We start from the raw sequence: 23828 nt of genomic DNA, 5'->3' as shown, positions 1-23828 counted from the left end.
TCAATAGCAATGCTTCCTTGGTTTTCTCATATAATTACCTCCATCCCCAACCCTTCATTTGGTCTTTGTCTTTTACACTTTTTTTTATGGATCTGTTGTCTATTTCTTTCATCCTTTGAAAAGGAGGCAAGGATGTTTTAAGACTTGCTCTATTCTCTTTTTAAATACCTAAGAAAACAACTGAATATAAATCTCCTGTTAATTATTCTCTACTGAGAAGGACCCAGATCTAAGAGGTAATAAAAACGTTTGCCAGTTCAGCTTCTCAGACTCACTTCCACCCTCAGCTTGATGATATCCACATCTCCCTTTCCCCTTGACAGAGAGAACATAGTAATATTTCTAAATTCCTTGGATTATAAAAACATCTTTAAAAAGCAGATATCAATCACATTTTAAAAATAGTACATCTTAGGTAAGCAAAGTTCTGCACAGCCAGCATAAGATTTTTTTTTTTTCATAACTCTGCCTCTGGGCAAGGAGAAAAGAGCATTGAAACAACTGAATCAACTGGTATCTCCACTTTTGTCACATGGATAAATAAAGCCCTTATTTTTAAACACAGGATTGACACCCACCTCTAAGGGTTGGGTCAAATACAGGCCATCCTGCAGGCAGACAAAGGAATCAGGTGACTTCTGAGATCTCTACCAGCCCTATGATTTGTCAAACAGAAATGTAATTGTGTCCTTAGGTTAAAAAAGGGGAGGAGAGCCAACACCACCCTGGAGATCCCTCAAAACTACAACCTGCAAAAATCAGTAAATGAAACAAGAAACCTCATCCCCTTCCTTTGGATGTGTCTGAAGCCAAGACTTAAACTACCTAAAGAAGCAAATAAAAATAAGACAAGCTGACAGCAGGGAAGGAGGGGAGACTGTGTTTGATGGTGATGAATCAGGTCATTAGACCCGGAGGGTGTCTCCTTGTTCACTGTGCAATTAGGGACTCAATAAAAGGTTCCAGTGCCTGCTGTCAGCTCACAGCCCGCTGCTCCACGTTCTACCTGCTCTCACTCGTGAACAAGGTAAGCCTATCGGCTTGAGTGTACTTAGAATCTTGGCTGCTGCTGCTTTGCTTGTATATGAGATTGAGAGAATTTCAGAGGAAACACAGTCTAAGTTGACCCCCCATTAATAATAAGATGGGTGCTCCATCCATGCAAATGCAGTCCTTGCTTATGGAACCTCTTTGATCATTTTCTTTTTTAAAAAATATAAACCGGATGACATAGGCATGAACACTATTTAACAAGGCATGGGACTCAGATCTATACAAAAATGAAAATGTAAAGTCATTTAAATGATGGGTAATGACTAAGGGGTCAGGGCTCTATTTGTCTTACCAGTGAGTTCACATGGAACCGTATCACTTTGGCAAAAACATGTTGCTTCCACCTGCAAACATAGATGTTGATTTTCTTGGCATTACTTCTCTTCCCTCTAGAAGTTTTACTAACTTTAAGAGTTATATTTTCCTAAGCAAAGGAGGCTGGACTGAGCCAATGGGAGAAGAAAGCCGGTGGACACTCTCAGATGAGGCTGGAAGAACTGATCTCACTCTGTTGGCTTCATTTGTGCATTTCAATACTTACGCTTGAGTTCTTTCACTCTCCTTTTGCAATGAAGCTGTTTCTCATCACACGAGTGTTGCTGTTTACTGCAGGGTGGAGTGAAGTGTCCCTTCTAATATCTACCTGAGCTAGATCTGATCTTACCACAATGTCTGGTGCAAAACTAAGTCGCCCCTATAGTTCAGATACAATATTTTGAGATACAGAATAGAGCAGGGGATGAGAATGGACCTGCAGGAAGAATAAAAAGAAGGATGATCTTGGCATCTCCTTACTGAAGGACCCATCTGGGAAATGAACTTTGTTTGTTCTTTTTCACAGTCTCTCCTGAGTTTATAAAGATGGCTCGGCTCCTGAGAGATGCCCTCTGTATAATCAAGACATTCCACAAGTATGCTGGTGAGGACGGTGATGGGGCAACACTGACCCGCAGAGAGTTGAGACAGCTCCTCCAGGGCGAACTTGGGGACTTTCTTAAGGTGAGGTCTCACAGGGCTGTGGAAATTCTTCCCCACCTGCCCTTTCTCCATAATCCATGCAAGATGAGCATCAGTGACCCCTAGCCATTTTACACTGGGCTGCCAGCATTCAGAATTCACTGACTTTTCAACAACTTTTTTCAGTCTCAGTTCCCTAATCTGTGCAGTGGGTTAGCAAATCTTTCAGAGAAAATGAGGTTTTCATCACGGGAACTATTGCTCCCACAAAGTACACTTCTGAGAGAAGTCACAAACCATTATGCATCTAAATGCAACTCACAAGTGATATAAATGCTCCTTCTCAGTCACAGCTCTCTGATGAAAATGGCATCCAAGCCAATGAATTCTTACTATTTTGGGAAATACAACAAGTTCCTGAGGAATGTAGGAAGAAAGAGAAAGAAGAAAAGAAAGAAAGAAAGAAAGAGAGAGAGAGAGAGAGAGAGAGAGAGAGAGAGAGAGAGAGAGAGAGGGAGGGAGGGATGGAGGGAGGGAGGGAGAAAGAATTGATTTCTGGGAGACATTCAGGATCTCAGGACACTTGGCCACATATGAATGAACTGATTTCTCACTGTGTTTTCATGCAGCCATGCATCCTTCATGCTGTGGAGAGAAACTTGAATCTTCTAGATATTGACAGTGATGGTGCCACCAGTTTTGATGAATTTGTTCTTGCAGTCTTCAACTTGTTCAACCTCTGTTATCTAGACATACAATCATTACTAAGTTCAAAACTAAAACAGATATCTAAGCCAGACAGTGAGAAGCCAGGTGATGTGTATCTTCAGGAGACCACCAGAAATGGCCAGCAGACAGTAGGAACTTTGCCAACTCAAGAAAAGGTGATGCTTCCTTCAGGAATGGCGTCGTCATATCAGCTCAGCCCTGAAGAAAATGGAGCAGTTGAACACAATGGGGCAGACCCACAGGGAGATGCCAAAACTCACAACCTGCCAGGAGAAGCATCTGAGCACAGTGACCCTAAGAATCAACACTTAGAAGGAGATGAACAGAGCCAGGAAGTGGCCCAAGATGTAGCATCAACAGAAGACAATGGAGCCCAACTTAAGACAAATAAGCCAATGGCAGTATCAGAACAAACCAGCAGTCCCACAGAGGAAGAGGGACAGGATAAGGAGATCCCTAGGGAGGGAGAAGAACCAGCCAGGGAGCAAGGTGGCACAAAGACAAGAGACCAGTTTGGAGAACAGGAAGGAAACTTGGGAACCCAAAGTTCTTCACCAGAAGAAGCAACACACAGACCATACGATGATCATGAAGTTAGAGCAGAAAAGGGTATTAAGAAATACTCTAAAACGCAAGAACCAGCCCTGCAAGAAGAAGAGAAACCCAGTTCAGAGCATGCTGGCCAGCCAGAAAAAGCTGCTGCTAGGAAATCATCTCAGACACAGAAATCAACTGACCCTGAGGATGATAGTAGAACATCTGAGACTCAGGAACCAGGAAAGGATGCTGAAAGGACAACACCTGAGACAAAGAGTCCAGATGAACCTGAGGACTATGGTAGAATATCTGAGATCCAAGAATCATCAGCACACAAAAAAGAACATGAAACAAAGAACCTGACAGTCCATGGTAGTAGCAGAAATGTTTTGGAAATACCTGACATGAGAGCTGAAAGGAAAGAGGGGAGAGGCCCTGAGGCCCATGGAACAGCAGGGCAGAAAGAAAGTGACAGAAAAACTCAGCAACCAGCCCTGGAATCCCAAACACAAGATGGGAAGCATCAGGAACTCCAGGGATCATCAAAAGGAAAAGATGCTGAAAAAGGTTCTGAGACACAAGATCTAAGCTCAGAAGGAGAACAGAGTCACCCTGAAATTGAGGGTGCAGCAAAGCCAAGAGAAGAAGTAAGACACACTGAGGAAGGTATAGCAGAAGCATTTTTGAACAGGAAAAATGGTCCTACAGCAGAAGGAACACCAGGAGCAAGAGAAAGAACACAAGAGTCGGTACCACTTGAGAACCAGGCTGAAGGAGGGGACAGTATTGTCTCCAGCACTCATGATAGGCCAATCAAGGAAGATGATTGTTACCAGAGGGAGAATTCTGAGTCACCAGTCACACAGAATGATAAGGGGTCTTCTGAAACTCCCAACAGCCTGGCTCCAGAGAAAAGTAACAGCAGCTCAGAGACAGGAGAACTGCGTGTACAAGGGGATTCCCAGAGTCAGGTAGACCCGCATGGAGAGTCTGCACAAGGAGGTCACGACAACCCAGATACCAAGAAGCAGGAAGCACCAGGTAAGGGAAACAGAGCTCAGGAGGCAGTGGTGCTGGGAGTCGGAGGAGAGGATGTGCAGCTCACAGAGGAACAGGAACAGCCTGCCAGAGAGGAACACAAGAGTCAAGCCTCAGGGACCAAGGGTCCAGGTGCAGCTGTGGAGCACGATAGACACCCAGAGGCACAGGAGCCCACAGTAGGAGACGAAAATAGGAAGTCCCTGAAGACAGAGATCCCAGGTGCCCTGGATGCAGACTTCCCTGAGCAGCTTTCCCAGGTGCAGCTCCCTGAAAAGGGAGACAGCAGAAACAAGTTACATGGCCAGAGCCCAAGTACCAAAGATGAGGAAGGTGGAGCATCAGAGGCCCAGGATGCTCTGCTAAAAAGTCTGGATGAGGACAATTCAGCCTCCCCCAAGACACACTTTGGAATGGAGGAAACTGTAACGTTGGAGGAGAAGGATGAAAGTCTCCAAGAGCTGGTAGAAGAAGGTGACGACCAACAAATTCCAATCAAGAAAGAGTATGATTCTTCAGTCCCCCAGTCAAGCCTTGAAGAAAGGATGCAGAAAGACCAAGATCCCTGTTCTGTGGAGAGGGGTGCAGTTCATTCTAGTCTACTATACCATTACCTACAGGAGAAGATACTGCAGCAAACAAACATAACTCAAGAGGAGGATCAAAGTCAGGCTCAGACAGCCCAGGCATCAGGCCCAGAGATTTGCAATGACCAGTCAAGGGCCCCTGTCACTGGGGAGATCTCAGATTGTCCTGTCTTTTTCAACCACAGCCAAGCATCGCAACCGTACAACAGGAACCTTCCACCTAACGAGGCCCCTGCTGGTGCACAGCAAACATCAGCTCCCCAGGCCTTGGAAGATAAGCAGGGTCACCCTCAGAGACAGGACCCAGTACCACAAATGGAGGCAAGCATCACAAAACAATGAATCATTATCCTTATCACAGTAGAAGTTACAAGGAACATCATACATCCCAATATGCCCCAGACCTCCCCCCAAATCACCCTCAACACTCACATGTACACATTCAGATGTAGATTAATAATCTTTTATATTCCCTTCTGAAATTTCTACAAGAGCAAATAATAAAGTATTCAGCAATGGGAGCCACCACCAAAGAAACATCTGAACAAACAAATACAATAGGTAAAAATCCTACCATATGATGCTACTTCCAAGTACCGAAATGAACTTTCTCATCAATTTATTTCAATTTACCTATCATTAAAAATAAAAAAATCCCTTCCATATCCTTAACAAGTATCAGTTTTTTCAACTGATTCATTGGCTTCTTAAAATGTAGCAATAGAAGTTATAAGACTCTGCAATACTATCTTATAATCATAAAATGTTAATTTATAGATACAGATTATTCTGCTTCATGACATTTTCTAGAGGTATTTCAAGTCCATCCTAAAATTCTATCCATCAAAATAATTTCAGATATCACCATAACTTAAAATAATTATGCTTTTCTAGCAACTGATTAAAATAAATTTATGACTCTTTGATTATGTCTAGGTACAGTTGAATCTATGCCACAGATTCATTCATTCATTTATTCATTCAACAAACTTTTGTTAAATCCCACTCCTTACACAAACCTTTCACAGCTTCTGGATCAAATAAGCAATTAGAATAATTATGAGAGAGAAAACACAAATGTAAAGTATGCTTCATTCCATAAGCTCTTGTAACCAATTATCCAGTGAGTCTACTAAACATTTATCCATATTGTTTGCTATATTGATAATTAAATAATCTGATGATTAATTTCTTTTGTTGGTTCATTTTTTTCCCTCATTCTCCATCTTGCCTTGAAGACATTGATCAGAAACAAAAACTTCAGTTATCTGTGTTTTTTCAAAACACTATAAGTATAATGTTCTCAGAGCTTAGTAATGACCCAGGAAAGGAATAAAATAGTTATCATACAATGTTTCCTGAAGCTGAAAAGCAGCCCAATACTCCCTCTCCCATTACATTCTGCCTTGGAGGCTCAATATTCTTCCACTTCTATTTACACGTCCTCCAGAGCCTGAAATCCAAGTATATACCCTTCTCCTCTGACATTATCAGCTCTTCTCATTCTACCTTCAGACATGAATAAACAACCCTCTCTGAAAAAATATTCTCTTAAATGAGCAAGAGACATGAGACAATTCACAAAAGAGAAAAATGTATACTACTGCATAAACTAATCAGCCCTTTTGGCAAGCAATTTGGCAATATATCCCTGGGTCCATAAAAATGACAAAGTTCATGAATAATAAATTCACAAAAGAAGCTAGACCAATGGCCAGTGAACATAAGAAATCCTCACTAAGCTTGAAGGAAATGCAAATTACAAATAGCTTTTTCACTGATCAAATTAGGAAAGGTTGTTTGTTTGTTTGCTTTTAATAGCCACATAGTCAGGTTAAGAGTGTGGGGAACAGGAACTCTCAAATACAGCTGGTAGGAGTATAAATTAGTATAATCTTCCTGGAAGGCAATTTGACAATGTGCATAAAAAATATTTAAAATACTTTTCAGACAGTATTATAAGGAAATAATCATATATTTACATAAAGATTCATCTCCAAAGATACTCTTAGCACATTAAAAATAGCAAAAGCCAGAAATAACCTAACCATCCATCATTATGGGAATGGTTAGCTAAATTACGGTTACTAGATGCTGTGGAATGCCAAAACTATTAGAAATTATGAGGTAGGAAATTATTTGGTTAAGTGAAGAAGGATTCATAAGATACTAAGCTTCAAATGATTATAAAATGGTAGGTAGAGTATAATCCCATTTAAAGTTGTTTTTTTTTTTTTTGAGACAGAGTCTTGCTCTCTTGCCCGGTAGAGCGCCGTGGCGTCAGCCTAGTTCACAGCAACCTCAAACTCCTGGGCTCAAGCAATCCTCCTGCCTCAGTCTCCCAAGTAGCTGGGACTACAGGCATGCACCACCATGCCCGGCTAATTTTTTCTATGTATATTTTTAGTTGTCCAGCTAATTTCTTTCTATTTTTTCAGTAGAGATGGGGTCTTGCTCTTGCTCGATCCACCCACCTTGGCCTCCCAGAGTGCTAGGATTACAGGCATGAGCCACCCCACCTGGCCTTTTTTTTTTTTTTTGAGACAGGGACTCATTTTGTTGCCCGGCCTAGGCATGGTGGCATCATCAGAGCTCACTGCAACCTCAAATTCCTGGGTTCAAGTGATCCTCCTGCCTTAGCCTCCCAAGTAGCTGAAACTACAGGCATGCACTACCACATTTGGCCAAGTTTTCTATTTTTCATAGAGACAGGGTCTCCCTTTTGCTCAGAATGGTCTCAAACTCCTGGCCTCCAGTAACCCTCCTGCCTTGGCCTCCCAAAGTGCTAGGATTACAGGCATGAGCCATCGTGCTAAGCCCCATTTGAAGATTAATAGATAGATAAACAGGCAGAATATGAGACCAAATTCTCAACAGTAGTTATCTGTAGGTAGAGCAACTATAAATGACATTTACTTTCTGTTTTGAGATTTTTTCATTTTCCATCTTCATCTATAGTGAAGATGTAATACATTTGCAATTAGAAAAACAGTAAATACTATAATCTAAAATAGAAAAACGGTTTTTCACAAAGATGTTCACAACACCATACTTATAATAATAAAAAGTAAAGGAAATCAAATTTCTAATAACAGAGGAGTAGGTTATAAAAATTATCAAACATGCCCTTCAAAGGTATTAGGTAGCCCCTAAAATGTACATTATAAAGCCTCTGCAATCATATGGAAAACTCCTTATGTGGAAAAACATGATACTATTCTGTGCTTACAGCATGATACCAGCTATATTCAAAATATAAGTAGAAAAGATAATGACAGCAAATATATCTAAATATCTACAATGTTTATCTCTTGGATATAGAATTACAAGTGACTTTTTTCTAGATTTCTATATTTTCAACTTTTTCTGTACCAAGCATATTGTATTTTCTTAATTGAAAAAATCAAAAAATAAATAACAACAATTTTTAAATATTCTCTTTGTATTCTAGCAACCATCCAACTTTTCCCTCCTTCTTTCTACCCAACATTCTGTCCCTAATGCAGGACAATATTTTTTTTTACCATCATCCTTTAAAGCTTCTTCCTTTAAAGGTAGCATTGTCCTCTATCTGACAAGCCTAAAGACCTCTGTCCTCCACTATGCTGGACCTCTTTGTGGGACTGGATACTGATGGCCTCCCCTCCTGAAAACTCCTTTCACTGATCTTTCCCCGCCTTCTTTGTGAATCTTTCTCATCCAGCTCTCAAGACTGTGGTCCCTTTCCAAGGCTCTTCTTTCTGTGGACTTTCTCCCTCTGGGAACCCATCCCTGGTCCAAGTTACTATTATCTCTTCTACACTGATGAGTTTCAGTTCACCTTGTTCAGATTATGCATTTCAATCGCTACAAATGCGCACAGACATCACCCCTGAGATTGTCAACAATTCCCCAATAAATTGCCTTGTCTTCTCAGTTTCCTTCCTTCTGCCATTCTCTCAATGCTCATTCTATCAGGCTTCAAAGGCACAAACTTTGGAATCATCATTTGCCTTGTCTTTTATTCTTCATATCTAATCCACCGTATTATCTCAAAAGTGTTATTTTTTTTTTTTTTTTTTTTTTGAAACAGAGTCTCTGTTGCCTGGGCTAGAGTGCTGTGATGTCAGCCTCGCTCACAGCAACCTCAAACTCCTGGGCTTAAGCAATCCTTCTGCCTCAGCCTTCCGAGTAGCTGGGACTACAGGCATGTGCCACCATGCCCAGCTAATTTATATATATATATATATATATATATATATATATATATATATATATATATATATATATATATATTTTTTTTTTTTTTTTTTTTTTTTTTAGCTGTCCAAATCATTTGTTTCTATTTTTAGTAGAGACAGAGTCTCGCTCTTGCTCAGGCTGGTCTCGAACTCCTGACCTCAAGCGATCCTCCCACCTCGGCCTCCCAGAGTGCTAGGATTACAGGCATGAGCCTCTGCACCCGGCCAAGAGTGTTTTTCTTAAGCCCACATTCCAGATCCATCCTTCATTCTCCAATACCTATAGGATAGGATGTCATGTATCCAGCACCTAAAATACTGTCTCTCCCTCCCCTTTTACTGAATGTCTAAATCCTGCCCATCCTATGCGATCTAACTCCAGTGCCACATTATTCATTCATTCTAATTTTTTTTTAATCCATGTTAGGGCCAGATATTTGGTGAGGTATTAGGGATATACCAGTGACCAAAACAATTCATCTTGGAGCTTGTATTCTAATGAGGGATGGGAGAACAAACAACAAACAAGTACAACAAAAAATAAACAAGATAATTGCAGGTGATAAAGCAAGGTAGCCTGGTAGAGAGTAGGCAGGGGCAGGGAGGCAGAGGCAGGTGGAAGTGCTGCACTGGACTATTGCTTTAGCCCTTCTTCATGCCCCAGCCAAAGCAGATCTTATCTTCCCCTAAATTCCATAGTGTCTACCTGTGCCTCTTTTTTTAACTATCTCCGTTGAGTTATAATTATTTGCATGTTTGCCTTAGCTCTCCTCTCAGACTATAAATTCCTCAGTGGCAAGGTTCACAACTTACACATCTTGCTATCCTTTATTAGCGTGGAGTTTAGTACCAGATTTGTACTATGGTTTCAACAAATGTTTGTGGAATAAGTAAATGAGTGCCTATATCATTGTAACAGCCTCTTAGCTGGTCCCCCTGCTTCCAGTCCAGCCCTTATTCAATCACTCATAAATTTTGTAAACCACTGTTTTCATCTTTTCATCTCCCTCTGTTCAAGACCTCTCAGTGACACCTTATACTTTCCTACATACCACATCAAATCTAAACTGATAGAGCAACTCTCTATAATCTATCCCTCTAATTATAATTTACCACTAGTTTCTGTAGAAATCTTGCTGAAGGCATCACATTGGTCATCTAATTGTTTTTTAACCCTCACCTTGATCATTTAAATTCTATCCTACTAATTTACAAGGACATTGTAGGGATTAGATTCATTTCTTCATTTTATTTAAACATATTTATTGAGCACTGGCTACATGCCAGGCACTTTGGCAAACACTGGACATGCCCAAGTGAATGGAACAGTTGTGGCCCCACCTCATGAAGGAGATTGCAAAGTCCTGCAAAGAGCTATTCAAAGGCAAGTTGTTAGTACTAGTATTACTTGCATCTCCATGCCTCTGCTCTGGTGGTTCACCCTCCATGAAATGCTTTTCTATTTCCTCTCTACTTCCTCAATTATACCAATCCTTAAAGTCCTAGACTAAATCCTACCTCCACTAGGAAGCTCACACTGACATAGCCTGTACCACCCAGATTAATACTTTGGTATGTACTGACTAATATCACTTACTAATTGTTCTCTGAAGGTTATTTCCCCAACTAGATTATAAGCCACTGGAGAGAAGGAGTAATTTTTATACTCTTATACCCCAAGTCCCCTTGAGCAAGTTATTTAACTTCTCTGACCTCAGTATTCGCCTGCATAAAATGTCATTATAACTCCCAGGGCTATTGTGAAAAATAAGAAAAAATGGAGCTAGTATACAGAATATACAAAAAATGCCTATCAGCCAATGAGTAAAAGGAAATCTAATTTCAACTAAAAAAAAAAAAAAGTGGGCTGGGTGAGGTGACTCCAGCCTATAATCCTAGCACTCTGGGAGGCAGAGGAAGGAGGATCATTTGAGCTCAGGAGTTCGAGACCAGAGCAAGAGCAAGACCCTGTCTCTACTTAAAAAAAAATGCAAAGAACTTAGCCGGACAACTAAAAATATACATAGAAAAAATTAGCCGGGCATGGTGACACACACCTATAGTCCCAGCTACTCAGGAGGCTGAGGCAGGAGGATTGCTTGAGCCCAGGAGTTTGAGGTTGCTGTGAGCTAGGCTGACGCCATGGCACTCTAACCCGGGCAACAGAATGAGACTCTGTCTCAAAAAAAAAAAAGTGAAAGACATAAAAGAGGATATCAAAAAAGTCAATGAAAAGACACTAAACCTCATTAGATCTCAGTTAAATCCAAATTAAACCACAATGAGTACCACTCATACCTACCAAATGGCTGAAATCAAAAAGTGATAATGTCAAGTGTATACAAAGATGTAATGCAACCAGAATTCTCACACCAGTAGTAGAAGCATAAATTGACATAATAATCATTTTGTAGAATTGTAGGGCAATATCTACTAAAGCTGAACATACGCAAACCCTATGACTAAGTAATTCCACCTCAGGTATATAATCCAACAGAAATGCACCAAAAGACATGTTCAAAATATTCATAGCAGCATGGTTTGTGACAGCCCAAAAGAGAACACAACCCAAAGGTCCATTAACTGAGTGGACAACAATAAATTGTGCTATATTTGTACAATGGACTGTTCTATAGCAATAGAACTGAAAGAATTAAAGCCACATGCCACAACATAGATGAATTTCAAAAGCATGATATTGAGAAGAATAAAGCCAGACACAATACCTAGTGACTGCATTTACATAAAAGGTTCAAAAGGAGAAAGAACTAATCCATGGCATTAGAGGTCAGGATTATGGTCATCACTAGAGAGAAAGGAAAAGGTAGAGCATGGGCAAGGTGAGGACTTCTGGGATGCTGGTTTAATGTTCTATTTCTTGATTTGGGTGGTGGTTACATGGGAGTGTCCACTTTGTGTTAATTCTTCAAGCTGTACACTTATGATTTGGATATTATTCTTCCATAAGAAAGTTTGCTTAAAAAAAAGTAAGTGGAATAATACATAAGAAAGGGCCCAGCAAACTGCCTGGCATTAGTTAGTGCTCAATATGTATGTGTTTACTATTTAACATTGAACCTAGAATAGTACCAAATATGGGAGGTAATTTTTATTCATCTATTAATTCAACAATTGACTACCTACTAAACTATGTATACAGGGTATATAGTGATGAACAAAACAGAAATAATTCTGGACCTTGTAGAGCATACAGTCTGATGAGGAAAGAGAGTCATTTAAAAAATTAACCCCAGGCCGGGCGTGGTGGCTCACACCTGTAATCCTAGCAATCTGGGAGGCCGAGGCAGGTGTATTGCTCGAGGTCAGGAGTTCGAGACCAGCCTGAGCAAGAGCGAGAGCCCATCTCTACTAAAAATAGAAAGAAATGATCTGGCCAACTAAAATATGTATATAGAAAAAATTAGCTGGGCATGGTGGCGCATGCCTGTAGTCCCAGCTACTCGGGAGGCTGAGGCAGGAGGATCGCTTAAGCCCAGGAGTTTGAGGTTGCTGTGAGCTAGGCTGACGCCACAGCACTCACTCTAGCCCGGGCAACACAGCGAGACTCTGTCTCAAAAAAAAAAAAAAATTAACCCCAAAACAGCACATAATTACAAAAGTGAATAAGTGCTATGAGAAAAAAAACAATAAGGAAATCTAATTTATTTTTTTATTTATTCAGGATATTATTGGGGTACAAACATTTTGGTTACATGTAGTGCTGTTTGCCCCGCCCAAGCTAGGGCTACAAGCGTGTCCCTCCCCCATACAGTGCGTTTCACTTCCATTAGTTGTGAATTTACCCACCCCACCCTACCCCGACTGGCACCCAATGAGTTCACACCACCATGTGAACAACTTAGAGTTGGTCAGTTAGTACCAATTTGATGGCGAGTATGTGTGGTGCATGTTTTTCCGTCCTTGGGATACCTCACTTCAAAGCATGGGCTCAATCTCTTTCCAGGATAATATAAGAGTTGCTAGACCACCATTGTTTTTTGTAGTTTAGAAGTACTCCATGGTATATACATACCACATTTTATTAATCCACTCATGTATTGATGGGCATTGGGTTGTTTCCACATCTTTGCAATTGTGAATTGTGCTGCTATAAACATTCAAGTGCAGATGTCTTTATTTATAGAACACCTTTTTTTCCTTTGGATAGATGCCTAGTAGTGGAATTGCCAGAGCAAATGATATATTTATTTTTAGCTCTTTGAGGTATCTCCAAATTACTTTCCACAGGGGTTGTACTAGTTTGCAGTCCCACCAGCAGTGTATGAGTGTTCCTATCTCTCCACATCCACACCAGCATTTGTTGTTTTGGGACTTTTTGATAAGGGCCATTCTCACAAGAAACCTAATTTAAACTGAGGGTCCTAGAAGGCTTCTCTGAGAAAGTGGCATGTTTCCATGATTGACGAATGAATCCTAGGACAGCAAGGTTGGGAGTATCAACCCTCAGAGATCAATGCCCCACAAATCACTCATGATCTACCTTGAAGGCATGTCTATACCTTTCAAAGTGATTACTCCTACAGGTTATTAGGGCAATGGTTAATAAAAATTTGTGATTCCTCCTCAAAAATGTCAGGATACAAGTATCTAAGAAGTGAGGAAATGAGAAATGAGAAATAAAGGTTAAGAACACAGGCTCAAGAGTCAGACTATGCCCAGGTTAGAATCAAGCCTGGGTCTTCCAGTCACTTACAGTGTGTCCTCGGGAAAGTTCCTTAACCTCTCTGTGCTTCATTTTGTGCATCTCAAGAAGTTCACCAACTAGTCCTGAACATGGGTTAGGAACCCTTTCTAGGGATTCCTGAACTTCAGAACAAGCTGTCAGTTCATAGTCTGCAGAAAAGCTGTGTGGGACCCAAAGAAGGGAAATGACTTGCCCAAGGTCACTTAGTCCCTGAGAGGAAGTGCCAAGGCTAAGCCACAGGCTTCCCAAGTTCCCAGCCCTAGCTTCTTCCAGATCTCAGATTTTGACCCCCTTGGGCACAAGATACATCAGCATATCACTTCATTGTTCAATTAACAGGAGGGCATTCAGGTTCTGGGTCCACAAATCCAAATGGGACACAAACCAAAAGATAAGGAGTCGTCTAAAGAAAACAGCTTCACAAAGCTTCATGAATGCCACCTTTCCCTTCCAGTCCCATTTCCCCTGGGACACATGATGCTGAGTCAGTTTCTGTACCTGGGTGCTGCGAGGATTTTGAGGGATCCATTCAAGATGCCAGTGCTCTGAATAGTGCCCCCTGATCAAAGCCTTCAAACAGGGCAGGCGGAGGCCAGTTTCCCAAAGCCAATCACAATCACCTAGTAATTAAATCTAATACCCATTCTACTTGCCCTACTGATGTACACAAAAGCCCACACTGCTTTCAGACATTCCCGACACTGATTACTCATGGAGTGCAGTAAATCAAGGATTCTACTACATAATTAAGAGAAGATCGCCCTTGTGGCCCGTCTCCCAGCAGAGATATGGCAGTCTCTTATCCAGGTGAGAAGACTGCATGGGTGCCTTTGTTTTCATGTCATCCTGTCTGACACTTGCTCTTCTGGTTTGCACAGTGTAAAGATCCACCCCCCACCACAGTGCCAAGGGAGTACCAGCAAAGCCGACGTCCTCAACACTCCTGCTGGGGGAATGGTGTTTATGGACGATGAGTATGAAATATAAATCCCCTCACTCCACAGATAGCCTAAATTCTATCCCTGGCTCGAGCTAAATCTCGAAAAAGCTAGAAAGAGGGACCACATTCATCTACACTTCAGAATTGCCTTCACTGAGTTATGCATTAAAGTATATCCTCAATTTTTTTATATCCCTTGAATAACAACTCCCCATTCACGTCCTCAATTTTTGTCAAAACTACAAGAAAGACATATGAAATTCACCACTGCTTTGACTGCCACTATGCTGTTGAGAACTTTGTCCATCTCATCAAGAGGTAACCACCTTTATAAAGTCCCACATGAGATATTCTTTTTTTTTTTTTTTTTTGAGACAGAGTCTCACTCTGTTGCCCGGGCTAGAGTGAGTGCCATGGCGTCAGCCTAGCTCACAGCAACCTCAAATTCCTGGGCTCAAGCGATCCTCCTGCCTCAGCCTCCCAAGTAGCTGGGACTACAGGCATGCACCACCATGCCCGGCTAATTTTTTCTGTATATATTTTTAGCTATCCATATAATTCCTTTCTATTTTTTTAGTAGAGGCAGGGTCTTGCTCTTGTTCAGGCTGGTCTCGAACTCCTGAGCTCAAACAATCCGCCTGCCTCACCTCCCAGAGTGCTAGGATTACAGGCATGAGCCACCGCACCTGGCCTGAGATATTCTTTTTTAGAATTCAATTCTAAGAAATGCTCTCTTTCCCCACAAAAAAAAAAAAAAAAATGACAGTTCTCTAACTTTCTGATCATGAGGAGTATATAACTGATTGTGTTTCTTTTAGTAACTGCTGCCAGAAAGCTCTGAGCCAAGATCAAAGCGTAATTACAGCAATTGTGTTGACTCTTACAGTTGGTGAATTTGAATTCTCCTTTTTCCTAGTTCTAATTTTATACTTCTTTTTTATTTCATTATTTTTATTTTCACTATTTATTTTACTCTATTTGAAGAGGCTATGAATAAATACATTAAAAACAGAAAAATTGAGCCGGGCACAGTGGCTCAAGTGTGTAATCCCAGCACTTTGGGAGGCTGAGGAGGGATGATTGCTTGAGGCCAAGAGTTCAAGATCAGCCCAGACAACATAGTGAGACCCTGTCTCTACCAAAAAAATAAATAAATAAAAAACTTTGCTGGACGTGGTGGCATGTGCCTGTAGTCCTAGCTACCTTGGAGGCTGAAGCAGGAGGATCACTTGAGCCCAGGAGTTCAAGGCTGCAGTGAGTTATGATTGCAGCACTGCACTCCAACATGGGTGACAAAGCAAGGCCCTGTATCTAAAAAAAGGCAGGGTGGAGGGGGAGAATTAAGTCTCTCAAAGATTACTTTATAGATAGTGGATAAAAACATACCTTGGTTTATATACAGTGATACATGTTTCTAATTTTACAACCACTCTTAATGACAGGAATATGTTTACCAGAATCTAGATTAGTATCGCAGAAGGAAGAGCCAAGAACACTCAGATGTGATGTCAGAGACATCACATCCCTGCAATCAGGACTCTCAATTTCACATGAAGAACCCAAATGCAGCTTCCAACAGCCAGGTCCACCCTGTTTTTAGGGTCAATTTGACCCCATCAGGAGTTGCCATCACTGATCAGTCAGTAATACACAATTACTGACTACACACTGTGACTTCACCATTAGCGACCTTTAATCCTTTTTCAGAACATGAGAGGGCATGGCTTGATAAACTAATAAATAATTACTAGTGGTACCCAGCATCATTTCAAGCATTGAGCAGTTAAGAAGAAGAACAGAATTTGACCTCTACCCCCAAGTAGCTCACAGCATAAACGAGGAGACAAGACCCACTCGTGAAACAGTTGGGGAATATATGGTTGAGTGGTGGAGGCCTGAACAAGGCATCGTTGTGCAACTCCTGCCAACTGCCTCAGTACAGGCCTGGCTAAGCATGGCACGAACAGCCAGTGTAGAAACTGTCACAAAGGGCAACATTATGGAAGTTAGGGTCATTGGTTTGTTCATTCAACAAATATTTGCTACATGCCTGTTCCTGGTACCCATTTTCTAGGTGTTGGGAATAAAACAATGAACAAAATAGACCAAGTCTCTGACTCCATGCAGCTACATTCTACTGGGGAAAATAAAAAATAGATAAACAAACAACTACATAATAAGTCATGTGGGATAAATGTTAGGGACAGTAAAAAGCAGAGTAGGGGGATAGGGAGAGAGTCATGGGAAATGAGTGTTGCCATTTGAGTGGGAGGTAGGCTGGCACCTGAGCAGAGACTGGCAGGAGGTGAGGAAGGAAAACACTTAGCCATTACTAGAGGAGGAGAGAACAGCATGTGCTAAGGCCCTGAGACTGGCATGTCTAGCAGGTTCAAGGAACAAGAAGAAGGGCAGTATGGCAGCAACAGAGTGAGCAATGGTAAGGATGGGGGAGAAAACGAGGTCAGAGGGAGTATGGGCCCAACCTAGTCACCAGCGAAGGCTCCCAGGGGAAGATGGGGCTTGGCTAGGAGGGAATGAGGCTGGTTCTTCTCAGGCCAAAGGGAACACCATGAACACCGGCATGGAGACAGGGAAGAGCAGGGGAAGTGTGCGGCGCCTGGAAAGCCTGGAGTTGAGATGTGAGCAAACAGGAGAGAAGCCTGGATGGTGAAGAGGGGCCTATGATGGAGTCTCATAAAAACAGCCATAACCCTTATTTCTCGAGGGCTTCTCGGAAAGCACTGGGACTGTCCTTTCCACAGGGATCCAATATGGGCCCCACACCAGGCACTCTTTTAAGAAAAGAAGGAAAAAAATAGAAAGAAAATAGAATTTGATGAAAGGATGAAATTCTTCCCTCTCTATAGATATGTGTCTGGGTGTACATGTTGCCTGAAGGGGCAATCAGGGCTCACAAGAACTTTAAGATTGTTCCAGAACCTCCAGGAAACATCATAAACATTTCTTCCTGCCCTCTATAAACCACTGAAAGAGAATTTGGGGAATGTTTCAGAGCCAACGAGGTCGGCTGACAAGACACAGCTATCCCTGAACGGGTTTCCACAAAAATGAAGGATGAAGAGTCTTTTTTTTTTTTTTTTTTTTTTTTGAGACAGAGTCTCACTTTGTTGCCCAGGCTAGAGTGAGTGCCATGGCATCACCCTAGCTCACAGCAACCTCAAACTCCTGGGCTTAAGCGATCCTACTGCCTCAGCCTCCTGAGAAGCTGGGACTACAGGCATGCGCCACCATGCCCGGCTAATTTTTTCTATATATATTTTTAGTTGTCCAGATAATTTTTTTATTTCTATTTTTAGTAGAGATGGGGTCTTGCTCTTGCTCAGGCTGGTCTCGAACTCCTGACCTCGAGCGATCCACCCACCTCGGCCTCCCAGAGGGCTAGGATTACAGGCGTGAGCCACCGCGCCTGGCCAATGAAGAGTCTTTATGTCCATTTCCGAGAACACAGAGCATGAGGAGAAGCCCCGGGAGGCCAAGACAGTGAACAGAGGCAGATGAAGACACTACAGGAAGACTCTCATCAGCTTCAACCCCTTGAAAAGGGAGTCTAAATAAATGTTAAGCCCTTTGTATCAAGCTTAGAGCCCTAGGCATTTTTTAAAAATCCGTAAGAGACTATTCTGGTTTCTGCTAAGTGGGCTGGAAGGTTTTGAAACACAGAATCTGGAACTGTCCCAGCCGTGCCACTAGCTCTACTTGAGTAAAATGCTACACAATACTTTTTTTTTTTTATTTCAGCTCATCTTGGGGGTACATAAGTTCAGGTTATATACATTGACCATGTCCCGCCCATCCCCCTGAGTCAGAGCCTCAAGCGTGTCCATTCTCCAGACAGTGCGCCTGGCACTCACCATGTAGTCATACCTCCATCCCCTCCCCGCCCCCCCCCACCTCCCCGAGTCAGCACCTTCAAGCGTGACCATTCCCCAGACGGTGCCCAACGCACTCATCATGTAGGCATACACCCATCCCCTCCCCCCACCCCCACCCCTGTCTCAGTCTGATATCCAATTGGTATCCTTCCCCAATGTGCATTTAGGTGATGATCAGGGAAACCAATTATCTGGTGAGTACATGTGATGCTTGTTTTTCCATTCTTTGGATACTTCACTTAATATAATGGGTTCCAATTCTTTCCAGGAGAACCAAAGAGATGTCGTATCATCGTTATTTCTTATAGCTGAGTAATACTCCATGGTATACATATACCACAGTTTACTAATCCATTCGTGGATTGATGGGCATTTGGGTTGTTTCCACATCTTTGCAATTGTGAATTGTGCTGCTATAAACATTCGGGTACAGGTGTCTTTGTTATAGAATGACTTTTGTTCTTCTGGGTAGATGCCCAATAAAGGGATTGCTGGATCAAATGGTAGGTCTACTTGAATCTGTTTAAGGTATCTCCATAATGCTTTCCACAGGGGTTGCACTAGTTTGCAGTCCCACCAGCAGTGTATGAGTGTTCCTGTCTCTCCACATCCACGTCAACATGTGTTGTTTTGGGACTTTTTGATAAAGGCCATTCTCACTGGAGATAAGTGATATCTCATTGTGGTTTTGATTTGCATTTCCCTGATGATTAGGGATGTTGAGCATTTTTTCATATGTTTGTTAGCATCAGCAAGAAAACATCAAACAACCCTATCAAAAAGTGGGCAAAGGACATGAATAGAAATTTTTCAAAAGAAGACATAAGAATGGCTACACAATACTTTTTCTCCAACAAGATTTTATTTAACTATTCCTCAACATTCCCCTCACCCTCTGTGATTCTGTGCCGGGCTTGGGAGTGTGATGGAGAGGGGTGGACTCACTCCTTCAGATCAAGTAGGACATGTGGTTTCTGGTCTCAAGAAGCGTACAATCTGGCCAAGGAGACAGGCTACGGTGCCATAAGGGAAAATATGTGGAGACCTATGTACCACATCCACCTTGGTCTTCTCTACCTATGAAAATGAAAAGGCACACTTTGGGAGGCTGAGGTGAGAAGATTGCTTGAGGTCAGGAGTTCGAGTCCAGCCTAAGAAAGAGCAAGACCCCGTCTCTACAAAAAAATAGAAAAATTATCCAGGAGTGGTGACATGCACCTGTAGTCCCAGCTACTCGGAGGGCTGAGGCAGGAGGATCACTTGAGCCCAGGAATTTGAGGTTACTGTGAACTGTGATGACACCACTGCACTCCAGCCTGGGTGATAGAGTGAGACCCTGCAAATTAAAAAAAAAAAAAAATGAAAAGGCAAAGACAAGATCTGAAAGGAAACACCAAATTGATAATGGCTGTTACCTCTGAGAAGAGAGAAAAGGGACCAGGAGTGACAGTAGTAGTCAAAGAAGTTTTAGATGTTATCTGTAATGGTTTAATTTTTTTTCAAGGACTGGGAATTTATGCATTATTTGTGTGTAAATAAAAATTACTTTGATAACTATAATTACATCAATATGTTTGAATCACAAAAAAGAAAATCATACTCCAGACTGATTTGGGTCTTCTTTAAAATCTAGAATAATCATAGTTTCAGATATAGGTCCTGATACATAAGAAAAATCAGTTAAATGCCACTATTCTTTGGCCACTGAGTTTATAATCTTCTTCCAAGAAAGACTCAAGGGACAAGAGTTTTCTGGGTTTTTTCTATTTTCCGATCAAGAAAAATTTGACTGAGCTGAACAAGAATGTGTCAAGGATCTCAGAGTTCACCCCACGCCCCAGTGCACTGAGTTACAACCCGTCTTCATTGTGAACATGTTTAAGGGAGCACATTCCATAATTACTGGCCCCAGTGTATTTAAAGGAGACTCATTCGGATGGAACAAATTCTTCACATTTAATCATGCTGAAACCCATAATACACATAATAACTGGGATTTGCACACTTTTCCTCAGATGAGCTTGAAACACACCATAATACAGTGTTTCCGCGAGCCACACAGTATTCTTGTGACACATCCAGGATGTGGTGACCACTTGATCTCATGCTGAGGCTCAGAGAGATTTTGTAAGATGCCTGAGGTTGCACAGCGGGCACCATCTGAATGAGCATTCAGGGTAGCCACCCCCAACAGCGACTTCTCCTGTCACCAAGCTTCTCCCACAGAGGACCTGATGCCTTCAAATGATCCTGGTAGTCTCCTCTCATCTGTAACCATGACAGTGGACAGATTTCAGGGAACTTCTCTCAGGAAGTGTCACAGGTAGACCTCAATGCTGAGAGGCTAAGGCCACATCACCAGAGGAGTGTCACAGCTGAGGTCGTTCTGACACCATTTGGCCATGGACTCTGGGTCAGAAAATGTCCTCTACGTACAGGCAGTGGAGTGAATGAGTGGAGAAAGCAAGGGCCCTGGCAGGAAACAGACCTGGGCTGAAGCTGGCGGCGTCGCTGTGTGACTGTAGCACCGCAGGGTGGGCAGAGTGGGCTTTCAGTAAGTGTCCCTTCCCCTTCTCATAGCGAGAACTGGGCCTACCTGTTGTCAATGTACTTTGTTTTATTTTCCGTGATAGAAAACAATAAATTTTTAGACTCTTGAATGAAAATGAAAACCAAAATGGATAGAAATTTCAGATATTCTAGAATGAACGGGGTGGGAGTAGAGAAATGGGAGAGACAGAGGTAAGAAAAGGCACATGAAGAAAGGAGAGAAACAGGGACTCAAAGGTCGAAACGAGGGGAAGGGGAAAAGAAGATAGAAGAGAGAATAGATGAGATGATCAGAAAATGACAGAGAGAGAGAGGAAAAAGCAACAAGACCCTAGGACTTATTAATAGATAAGGCAAACTCGAGGGGAGGTCAGCAGGCCACGTGCATCAGCAACAGCAGCCTGAGACCACATGCAAGACTAATCCGGCTGCCAAAGACTGATTTACAAAGAGGGTGGGGAGATATTTACACAAGGACGATTCCTCTCTAAAGAAAGGTTGTTCAAAGCAAGAATTATAATTATTAGCATTACTCTTATTAATCACTCCAATGGCAACAAATGACCACAGGGAGCCCATTCATCAGGCCCCTGCCCTTTCCACACACAGGGCAGCCAGCTCCTGCAGGATCACGCAGGGTGGGTGGCACGTGAGCTGGGGAGTCAGGCCTCTCCCCTTCTTCAGAAGCCAGAAAACGTTTCCGTCCATGCCTGGGGCCCTCTGAATACAGGCACGAAAGAGTTTCCTACATAGATTGAAAAATAACAAAATATTATTGATCTAAATATCTTGAACATTTCCTTACAAAAGCTGTTTTTTGTTTTGTTTTGTTTTGTATGAATAAGTAATATACTTTGGACAGTCTATGAAAATAAACTGCCCAGGAGCATGAAGATGTTCAAGAGAGGAACTGAATAGAATCGGCATTTCATGCTTTTATTATAGACATGGAAAAAGCTCAAAATGTCTTTATTACAGACAATTTGAAAATCACATAGGAGACTTAAAAGCAAAGAAAGACCCAAATTAGATGTAATAAGATTTAGGATCCAGGCCTGTGTTGCTTTGGGAAACAGCAGCCCCCAGTGGCCTCAGGGTTCCCATGGAGGAAAGGGAGACGAAAGTGTCTGCTCGCAGAGCTGTTCTCAGCATCAGTGTGACTGGCACAAAAGGAACCACCATGCTCCTCAGAAAATAAACTTGCCTGTATTCACTTTGTCTGATTTTATACTTCGTAGATCAGCTTGTCATATCCACAAGGCTACTAGAGATTTCTGCAATACTGTTTACCTCATAACCATTAACAAGATTATAGGACTGGCTGTCTCTAAGAGAAGTCTACAACATTTCTGCAATAAAAGTGAGTGGAAATTATTGTTATTGTTGTAAAAAAAAAAAAGTCTGTTAGAGTGCATCCACCCATATACAACTTATTTAGGAATCTAGGAACAATTTATAGGCCGGTGAAATTGAACAAAGTTTTGGTTTTTTGGTTTTTTGGTTTTTTTAATTTTTTTTTTGAGACAGAGTCTTGCTCTGTTGCCTGGGCTAGAGTGAGTGCCGTGGCATCAGCCTAGCTCACAGCAACCTCAAACTCCTGGGCTTAAGCGATCCTACTGCCTCAGCCTCCCGGGTAGCTGGGACTACAGGCATGCGCCACCATGCCCGGCTAATTTTTTCTATATATATTTTAGTTGGCCAGATAATTTCTTTCTAATTTTTAGTAGAGATGGGGTCTCGCTCTTGCTCAGGCTGGTCTCGAACTCCTGACCTTGAGCTATCCACCCGCCTGGCCTCCCAGAGTGCTAGGATTACAGGCGTGAGCCACCGCACCCGGCTGGAACACAGTTTTTAATAATAATGAAAAAATCCTTCTAGACTCATGATAGTTACGATGAACAGAATCAAACAGGAAAGGTCCTAGGTTGGCAGAATTCTATAAAAGCAGTGAAATTTCAACAGACCACCAACTCTGCAGCCCCCAGAGTCTCCTGGGCTCAATGTTTTGCTGCTATGATCACCAAAAAAGAAAGGCTGGTATCTCTAACACAGCGTAGACACCTCAGGCTTTGACAGCAGGACACAGGGAGAAGAGCTCTGAGGCACAGAGCCACCAGCCTGGGTGGGAATTGAGGCAGGTTCATGTCTGTGTAATCGGGCACTTCAGCCTCAACATATCCAAATAACACATGCTATCACAAACTGTGAAAGAGATCTTGTTCAGGACTAAAATGGTTCAGATTAAGAATCAACTTATTTCACATTCAGGAGATGAGGCCACTTTGCTTCCCAGGGTTTCTTGAGAGCACGTCAGGACACTGTCAACACATTCTGGGGGCACTATGGCCATACAGTGGACGTGAAGTGGAGCTGTCACTCAGGGAGGCTGTAGACACAGAGCAAATAAGAAACAGGAATGGCATTCAAGGAAATGCTGAGTTTAAAAGCCCGCTGGAAGAAGAAACAGGAGGAATGGGGTTTGGTTAGCAATGAATCAGTCTGTTATATACCAAGGGCGTTGTCTACAAAAGATGTCTGGTTAAAGGGTGCAATTAAAACCCCTATATAAGCACCAGGATCCCCAAGCCCAGTATTCCATGAGCGCTCAGGCCTGAGTCT

At 42.1% G+C, this 23828-nt stretch overlaps 1 protein-coding gene across 1 annotated transcript; it reads left to right on the top strand.

Moving 5' to 3' along the window:
• Nucleotides 1–667: 667 nt before the first annotated feature.
• TCHHL1 (trichohyalin like 1) lies at nucleotides 668–6089 on the top strand. The gene is made up of 3 exons (XM_045546330.1): nucleotides 668–1027; nucleotides 1895–2052; nucleotides 2640–6089. The coding sequence occupies exons 2-3, from the start codon at nucleotides 1915–1917 to the stop codon at nucleotides 5241–5243; spliced, it is 2742 nt and encodes a 913-aa protein (XP_045402286.1). The 5' UTR covers nucleotides 668–1027; nucleotides 1895–1914; the 3' UTR covers nucleotides 5244–6089.
• The last annotated feature ends 17739 nt before the right edge of the window (nucleotides 6090–23828 follow it).

Source organism: Lemur catta, chromosome 3 (genome assembly GCF_020740605.2).
Source record: "Lemur catta isolate mLemCat1 chromosome 3, mLemCat1.pri, whole genome shotgun sequence".
Taxonomy (NCBI): Eukaryota; Metazoa; Chordata; class Mammalia; order Primates; family Lemuridae; genus Lemur; species Lemur catta.
This window is presented reverse-complemented; position numbering and strand designations above follow the sequence as displayed.